This window comes from Alligator mississippiensis, chromosome 1, assembly GCF_030867095.1.
Source record: "Alligator mississippiensis isolate rAllMis1 chromosome 1, rAllMis1, whole genome shotgun sequence".
NCBI lineage: Eukaryota > Metazoa > Chordata > Crocodylia > Alligatoridae > Alligator > Alligator mississippiensis.
In genome coordinates, this window is record NC_081824.1 from 365265278 (window position 1) to 365274049 (window position 8772).

At 47.1% G+C, this 8772-nt stretch overlaps 1 protein-coding gene across 2 annotated transcripts in view; it reads left to right on the forward strand.

The window, feature by feature from the left end:
* The window catches only part of SLC15A1 (solute carrier family 15 member 1), a 55682-nt gene extending 49220 nt beyond the window's left edge, over positions 1-6462 (forward strand). For both annotated transcript variants that reach the window (XM_014600492.3, XM_059721110.1), the window contains exons 22-23: positions 1245-1352; positions 5563-6462. In XM_014600492.3, the coding sequence (XP_014455978.1) occupies positions 1245-1352; positions 5563-5778 (324 nt within the window). In that variant the 3' untranslated portion in view covers positions 5779-6462. The remainder of the gene's footprint in view (positions 1-1244; positions 1353-5562) is intronic.
* The last annotated feature ends 2310 nt before the right edge of the window (positions 6463-8772 follow it).

Consider the following 8772-nt stretch of genomic DNA (forward strand, 5'->3'; position numbering starts at 1 on the left):
TTGTAGAGGGCAAGACTTACTTGACCACACCTTTTTCCCCTCCCCGCCCCCCCCTCCCCCCAATTTTCCTTATTTTTATCAGTGGGGGGGGTGGCAAATTCAAGGCACATGTTTAATAATTGGATCCTATACCTGGAAAACTAACAAATGTTAGACCTCTTCCATATAGAGAATCTAATTATTAGAAGTATTTTTTTTTTTTTTTTATATTTAGTGTAATCTTTTATAGTCAAGTAAAATGGTATTTTAAATTGGGGGGGGGGGTTGGTGTTTTTGCATCTATTTTGGCTATCAGATTGGCACCAATAAAAGGGGAAATTATGTTATCGGCTATCTTCTTCTTTTTTGGTTGTTGTAGTCCATTTAATTACAGCCACGTGCCCAGAGCACCCTGATGGGTGCAGTAGAGTCCCTGTGCCCTGCCACAGGCCTGAGCTTGTGGCAGACTACAAGTCCTGGCAAGCAACGGGAGGGGGAAAGTGCTGGGGAGTGGTCACAGGGTGCTGCACTCGGCAACAAAGGGACTGCTACCAGCTCCTGCTGCTGTGAAGACGCTAGGCTGTGTGTGGGCAGGGTTAAGTGTTGTGCAAGGGACATGCTGCTCTACTGGATGCCTTTGCAAAAGTGGCTTCTCCCCGGAGACCATGGAACTCGGCTGCACAGGGTCTGCCATGGCTGAGGCAGCAGCATACTCTGGGACTCCAAACATACCTGGTTCTGCTGGCCATGCAGGGGTCCACCCCTCCCACTCGGGATGGCAGCACAGGCTGTGCAGAGAACAAGGCTGTGGGTAGGAGTCATGGGCGAGGAGGTAACATGCATGGGAATAAGATAGTCACTGCCTTCCTTATCAAGGCTTGGAGCAGGCAGGAGACGTGTGTTTTCAATGCGAAACAAGCAAACAGAAAGGTTTATTTATATCGGTAGTTTAAAATGCCTTGCACTATTACTAAATATCTGTTATCACATCAGCTGTTATGGCTTGTTAATTATCAGCTATTCATATCAGCCATGAAAATCTTTCAGTGCACCCCTAATTTTAAGTAATGCTGGAAAAATTTTTTTATTGCTCTTCTCAATTCATCCCACTGCCCAGCATTGAATAGGAAAGGCATTTCTTGTCAAAAGGAAGCATCATCTGAATTTTGGAATTCTAAATAAGATTTTTATGTAAATCTGCTTTTTATACATAACAGATGTTCCACTGTAAAGCAATTGGACTCTAAAGTATCTTGTTTTTGCAGGCCCCTTCCAACATGAAGTCAGTGTTGCAGGCAGGCTGGTTGCTGACTGTAGCTGTTGGTAACATAATTGTTCTTATTGTGGCTGGAGCATCAAAACTCGATGAGCAGGCAAGTAGACATTACCACCACAACTCCACTTGTGTATTGCATTATCAGTGTATCTCATACAATTCTAGATCAGCGAGAACAATTATTTTGCATCGCCTCTTACCTCGGTGGAATTGTAGTCATTTAACAGAGCATGTGATCTTAAAAAACAAACACCCACACATAAATAATCTAAATCCCTAGTCATGCAGAATTTACCTCCTTTATAACTAGGGACCTACCTAAATCAGCAGAAGTGCACTACACTGTGGCTTCTTTTAATCTTGCTGTTTTTGCTGCATAGCACCCCCACCCCTGCACTGCTAATTGGCAGAGGGGCCCCATTGGCTTCACCAGTTGTTGCTGATCAGCCGGGAGGCAAAAACCATACTCCAGTTTTGCCTCCTGGCCATTCAACAGCAAGGGGTGGAGCCACCAGGGCCCTCTGGCAATCAGTGGTGGGGGGGGGGCAGGGTGAACAGTGTACTTCCACCATGGTTTACATAGGGCCCTACTTATAACTAAGTGGTCTCACCAGGCCACATGAAGAACATTGCAATAAGCTGCTGGGTTTCTTATTTGGATGAAGTCTACTGTATATACAACAGAAGACTCGGACAGAATCATGGTAGTTTAAAGATTGTTTAAAGAATGTTTGTAGCTTAAAGATTTTGATGGGTCACGTCTCGGTTTCATTCAAGAAAAAGTCTCTGTTAGTAACAAATGTATTTCACTAGTTCCTTGTCACTAAGCACCTTCTATTCCTAACTTTTACTCTACTCATGACCAGGGATCCTGGTTTTCTCCTATTTAAAAAATTTGCAAATTGTCTGATTGGTTGTTTTTTGTTTTTTTGTTTTTGTTTTTGTTTGTTTTTTTTTAAAACCCCAAATCCATGATAAAAATTTTAAAGCCTGCCCCCCACAGTCTCAACAGCCCTCCTAATGCCCCTCACATCAGGCCCCCAGACCCACAGACATGCAGGCACACATACTGACACCCCCACCAGCAGGTAAGTGTGGGGAGGAAGGGGTAGGGCAGGTGGGAAGGGAAGGTGCTGGGAGGGGGGTAGATCAAGAAGGGGAGTCTGCCCCTGTGCCCACTCCCAGGAGCAGGGCCAGAAGGCAAGGGCAGGGGTGCCACTCTGTGGGCCACATGTGCTGGCTGGCCTGACGAGGTTTGCACACGGAGGCTGCCACCGCAACTCTGCCACTGTGCCCTGCACTACCATCCCACAGTCACCTGCATGGCTTTGTGGGCAAGTGGCACAGCATGCGGCAGCAGCAGTGTGGTGGCAACCACCATGTGCGGGCCACATGTGCTGCTCGGCCAGGAGGTGAAACGGGGTGGGGGTTGCATGCAGCAGCATGCCCCGCAACTGGCTGCACGGTGGTGTGGGGTGTCGGTAGCTGCATGTGGGGGGGGGGGGTGCTTTGTGGGTAAGCACTGCCACTGCAGAGCCATGCCCTTCACTACTGGATCCTAGAAGTAAGTGGGGCTGTGGGGCAGGGCTGGGGAAGATGATTGAGGGCTGATGGAGTGGGGGGTGCTGCCAGCCCCAGGTGGCACATCGCAGCTGGGAACAGGGCCAGGGGGTGAGGGCAGGGTTGCCCCTCTGCAGGGGGGCTTTGCAGGCAAGTAATGTGGGGTGCAGTATGGTGGTGCCTGCCATGTGTGGGCTGCACACATGCTGCCCAGCCACTGGCCCAGTGGAGGGGGAGAGGGAGGTTGGCATGCGGCCAGAGCACAGCTTCATGGCCGACTCTGTAACCATGGTGAGGGATAAGGGCGTGGAGCAGGGGAGGTAAAGGTTTATATGCGGTGGCTGCCGACACTTACTGGAGGGCTGTGATTGGCCGCTACTTAAGTCTCCCGCTGCTGCCGCAGAGCTGTGCCCAGAGCTGTGCAGCTGGCTACTGGGTAGCAGCGGCAGTGTGGTGGTGGCAGGGTGGCATGCAACCATCCCCACTACTACCCTGCGCTGTGCTGCTGTCGCTGGCCACACGGCTCTGAGCATGGCTCCGTGGCAGCAGTGGGAGGTTTTGTAGGCAGTGGCAGTCACCGCTGTTGTGGGTGGCCACTGCCGCTTACCTATGGGACCACCTGTGCCAGCGGTGACTGCCACTGCCTACAAAACCTCCCGCTACTGCCGTGGAGCCATGCATGGAGCTTTGCAGCCAGCAGCAGCGGCGTAGGGTAGTGGTGGGGATGGCTGCGTGCCACCTGGCCACCACCACGCTGCTGGCTAGTGGCCAGCCGCACAGCTCCATGGTGGCGGCAGCAGCAGCAGGAGCCTTTTTTTTTGTAGGCAGCAGCTGTCACCAGGTAAGCAGCAGCACCAGCTGCTGCATGTGAGCCCAAGCTATTGCGCCCCCCCCCCACCCCTCCCTCATCATTTGCTGTGGCTGCAGAGTTGGCCGTGGAGCTGTGCTCCGGCTGCATGCCAGCCTCCCTCTCCCCTTCCCCTGGGCAAGTGCCACACTGCACCCCGCATCTCTTGCCTGCAAAGCCCCCTGCAGAGGGGCACCCCTGGCCTTGCTCCCAGCTGCAATGTGCTGCCTGGGGCCAGCAACACCCCCAAACCATCTTCCCCAGCCCTGCCCCACTTTCACCCTTCGCCCCTGGAGCATAGAGGTGTCTGAGCCTGAGCATAGCCTTGGCTGCCTCAGAGGCTTAGGTCCTGCCCTCTCCCCTCTCTCCCTCCCCCTCTGGCTATGGCTGGGGGTTTCCTGCCCTTTTTGCAATTGGCTCTTTCAGGCTGGAGCTGTGCCAGCCTGCAAGAGCTCTTTGCAGAAGTGGAGAACTCACGGATTTCTCTGCTTAAAAAAAGAATAAAAAATAGAAATCTGCCTTTTCTCCGATTGGTGGGTTGTTTTTTTTTTGTTTTGTTTTGTTTTTTTTAAACGGGGAATCCATGGCTTTCTCCATTTTGTCCATGGGAAATGGAAAACCCAGATCCCTGCTCATGACTCGTGTTTAACTAAGTTCTCCTTTTATAATAGCAGTCCTTTTAGGAACCCTACAACAGAAATGACTACTGATAGTGAGATTAGTACAAAGGTTAGAGGTATTGGGCTGGCCTGTCTTTGTCCTATCAGGCCAGCCCATTAAACGCATTCTGAAGTGCTTCCACCTCTTTTTGGATCTCAGCCTTATAGATTCACATTCTGGCTTCTGACTTTTTAAAGCTCAAGCCTCATTTAAGACCTGTTCTACTAGCCCAACAGATCTAGATGCCTTCAGAAACTAGCCATGTTGATCAGAAGGGTTGCAGTTGAGAAGAAAGGAGGAGCCATTGTGACATTGAATGCAGGCCATTGTGGCATTCTTGACCCTGGTTAGGGCTAAGTAGCAAGACAAAACTATAGTTGATTTTAAGGCCCTTCTGAGAAGGCTTAAGTGACTGAGGGTTTCAGTTTCACTCACTATTCAGTCCTGTTGTTACTGAAATTTAGCTGAATTTGCGGTTGACCTCCATTGAAGTAGGATGATGCCCTAGGTAACTCCATCTAGGCTAAGTACTTCTTTCTAGATGGAGCTGGTCAGTTATTCCTCCAGCAATCGGTATCACTCTGACATACCTGAAAGAGGTCACTTCAGAATCTTCTCCATATTTCAGTCACTTGAATCTAATTTTTTCTTCATAAATGTATGTTTAAGGTAAAAATAGACTTTGGGTTTATTCCAAGTGTGATTGTCTTGGGCTTTGACTTGCATCAAAGCAGGTGCCGAGGCAGTCAGTCACATACTCAACTTACTTATGCGCTCAATTTAATGACATTTGATTCAAACTAGCCCTGATTTGCCCTGGGGAACATTTTTTTTTATCTTGGATACTTCACAGGTACTTAAAGTGGGACAATGGGCTTGTATGTCTCTAGGACCTCAGGAAAAAAAGGCTTTGTCCCAGGAGCAATCCAAATCTGTTTTTAGCCTTGGGTAGTTTAGTTTGGACTTCTAAAATGGATAGACCTTAACTTGGGCAGTAATCGGATAATGTTGTTATTCTCTATGTGCATGCACGTATGTTTCTAATGGGAAATAAGCTGTTTTACTGGTCATAAGCAGAAATTCCTGAATTAGTTTAAAAGGAAGCAAGTATATGTAATGCATATAAAACATACATAAATATCTTCCATTGGTAGAACTGATTCATTAAGTCTGCTTGTGAAGAGTAAAATAGTATAGTTCTCTATAGACGTTAACTTTTTTAACACTTGTTTCTCTACAGTGGGCAGAATATGTGCTGTTTGCTGCTTTGCTATTGGCAGTTTGTATTATTTTTGCCATCATGGCATATTTCTATACCTATGTGGATCCTGCTGAGGTTGAAGCCCAACTTGATGAGGAAGAGAAGAAGAAAAAGAAAGAGATGGAGATGGGAAAAGAAGGAACTGCTTATGAAAATGGAGATGTTATTGCAAAAGTCTCTCAGACAGAAATGTAAAGCTGAATGATGGAAGCTCTGGCATTCTATGAACTGCAGCTATAGTAAGAGGAATGGGATATTGCCAGCCATCATTTAGATGGTTTCTTTCATGGTTTGGGGAGGGTGGGGTCAAGAATGAGCTTCTCACATAAAATACAGGCCTTCCTTAGGAGCAAGATCAGAAGCTCAGTCTTGTGCAGAGCACAGTACCCTGAGAAATCTCCAGAAACTTGTTCCCAGCAGAATTCGCACTTTAAAAATGAACCAGCGGTTTAAATCCCAAAGAACAAAATATAGGAACTTTTATTCTTAAGTGTTTGAAGAGATCCTATGAAAAGATGCATTATTTTTATACTGTATTTTAATGTTGTGAGAGAGGCAAGTATTCTCAGGAAATATTAATAAAAACCAAAGTGCCTGCATGGGCCTTGTAGCCCCACTGTTACTCCAGAGCAGCAGGTCAGATGAGTTCAGAAATTTTTTATAGTGCCCAACAAATAACAGATGGAAAACATGTAGATTCATTGTATTCATAGTCTTTCAAAATAAAATACTGTAAATGTTGTATGTTACCAGTTAGTATTACAGTCCAACCCTTTTGTTCCCCACATGCATGCTAGCCATCCACTGCTTTTAAACTGAGGTGACCACCAACAAGAAGACAAATAAAGGAGTATGGCATCTGAAATAAAATTTCTTGCAACAAAATAGTGCAGCTTGAGTTTCTTTTGAAAGCAGGAATTAGATTTGATTGACACTAAAGAGCTTGAGACCCCATTTTGTGTGGGGATGACTTCTGTATCATGGCAAAAAGTGAGCTTGTTCTCCTCTACGGTCGTCTAATCCGGTGGTTTTTGATCTTTTTTTTTTTTTTGTACCAGGACCCATTTGTAAACATCGGCCAGTCCTGATCCAGGACTCCTGACCTGCTACCTACCTCCCCCAGGCCACACCGCCCACAGTGTATGGGGCAAGGGGAGGGGTGTAGAACATGGGGGTGGGAGGGGCAAGCACCCCTTTCAGGCTGGAACTGACAGCTTGTAAAGGAAAATTTAGTTTCTCATGACTTTCTCTTCATAAAAAAAAAAAAAAAAAAAAGAGAGAATCCACTTCTAAAGTTTAATCCACTTCTAACATTTGTTCACAACCCTTTCACATTCTTGCAATCCACTTGGGTTGCAAACCAGGGGTTGAGAGACACTGCTGTAATTGTTTTGGATAAAGCAGTCCAGCATTACATTGTGCACATTCATGTGCTACTGTGCATTTGTCAGGGACTCTTGGAATCCTGTTACCAACATTACTTGTAATGGATTAGCCAAGATGTCTTAACTGATTCCTCATTTACCAATACAAGCAAGGACAGCATCATCCGATTGCTTAGTAGTCCTTTACAATTGTAGCACTCACACGCAGTGTATTATTTCTTTTTAACTTAAAGTACCAAGTAGATAAGTGCATATAGGGTTAGGACATAGCCATGAACCAGGGGGCTTCAGCATAGCTACTCATTTGGGTCTACCACCCCACAGCTAGTTGTCAAGACTGGCCTGAAACCTTCATGATGACCTTTGCCTGCTCCCTATCAACTGACCCTGGCCAGCCATTCTGGTGCCCCTTCTTCCTCCATAAAAACCCCTGAACTGGAACAGGAAGTATCCAGGCAGACAGCATGGTTCAATCTAACCCCAGTTTTGCTGTTGGAGCTTTATTTCCAAGTTACTTTTTCTTGCTTCATTACCCAGTCATTGCTTCTAACTGTAACTTTTTTCAACTAGGGTAGAGTACTTCTAATACCTGGTATTTTCTCCCAGGGGTGGTACTTCTATATTATCATCAAGTCACCTTTCAGTCTTTTCTTGATATGCTGAATAGAACGAGCTCTTTAAACCTCATACTTCTAAGGCATTTTCTCCAGCATTCAAATCACTTTAACTTTCAAAATCTTTTACAACATATGAATACCAGACCTATACATACATTCATAGATGTTAGGGTCAGAAGGGACCTCAATAGATCATCAAGTCTGACCCCCTGCATATGCAGGAAAGAGGTCTAGATGACCCCGGCTAGATGCTTATCTAACCTCCTCTTGAAGACCCCCAGGGTAGGGGAGAGCAACACCTCCCTTAGGAGCCTGTTCCAGATCTTGGCCACTCGAACTGTGAAGAAGTTCTTCCTAATGTCCAATCTAAATCTGCTCTCTGCTAGCTTGTGGCCATTATTTCTTGTAACCCCCGGGGGCGCCTTGGTTAATAAATACTCACCAATTCCGTTCTGTGCCCCCGTGATTAACTTATAGGCAGCCACAAGGTCGCCTCTCAACCTTCTCTTGCGGAGGCTGAAAAGGTCCAGTTTCTCTAGTCTCTCCTTGTAGGGCTTGGTCTGCAGGCCCTTAACCATGAGTGGCCCTTCTCTGGACCCTCTCCAGGTTATCTGCATCCCTCTTGAATTGCAGTGCCCAGAATTGCACCCAGTACTCCAACTGCGGTCTGACCAGTGCCCGATAGAGGGGAAGTATCACCTCCTTGGACCTATTCGTCATGCATCTGCTGTTGCATGATAAAGTGCCATTGGCTTTTCTGATGGCTTCGTCACACTGCTGACTCATGTTCATCTTGGAGTCCACTAGGACTCCAAGATCTCTTTCCACTTCCATGCCACCCAGCTGGTCATTCCCTAGGCTGTAGGTGTGCTGGACATTTTTCCTCCCTAGGTGCAGCACTTTGCATTTCTCCTTGTTGAACTGCATCCTGTTGTTTTCTGCCCACTTGTCCAACCTGTCCAGGTCTGCCTGCAGCTGTTCCCTGCCCTCCGGCATGTCCACTTCTCCCCATAGCTTTGTGTCATCTGCAAACTTGGACAGAGTACATTTCACTCCCTCGTCCAAGTTGCTGATGAAGACATTAATAAGTATCGGTCCAAGGACTGAGCCCTGCGGGACCCCACTGCCCACACCCTTCCAGGTCGAAACCGACCCATCCACCACGACTCTCTGGGTGCGACCCTCTA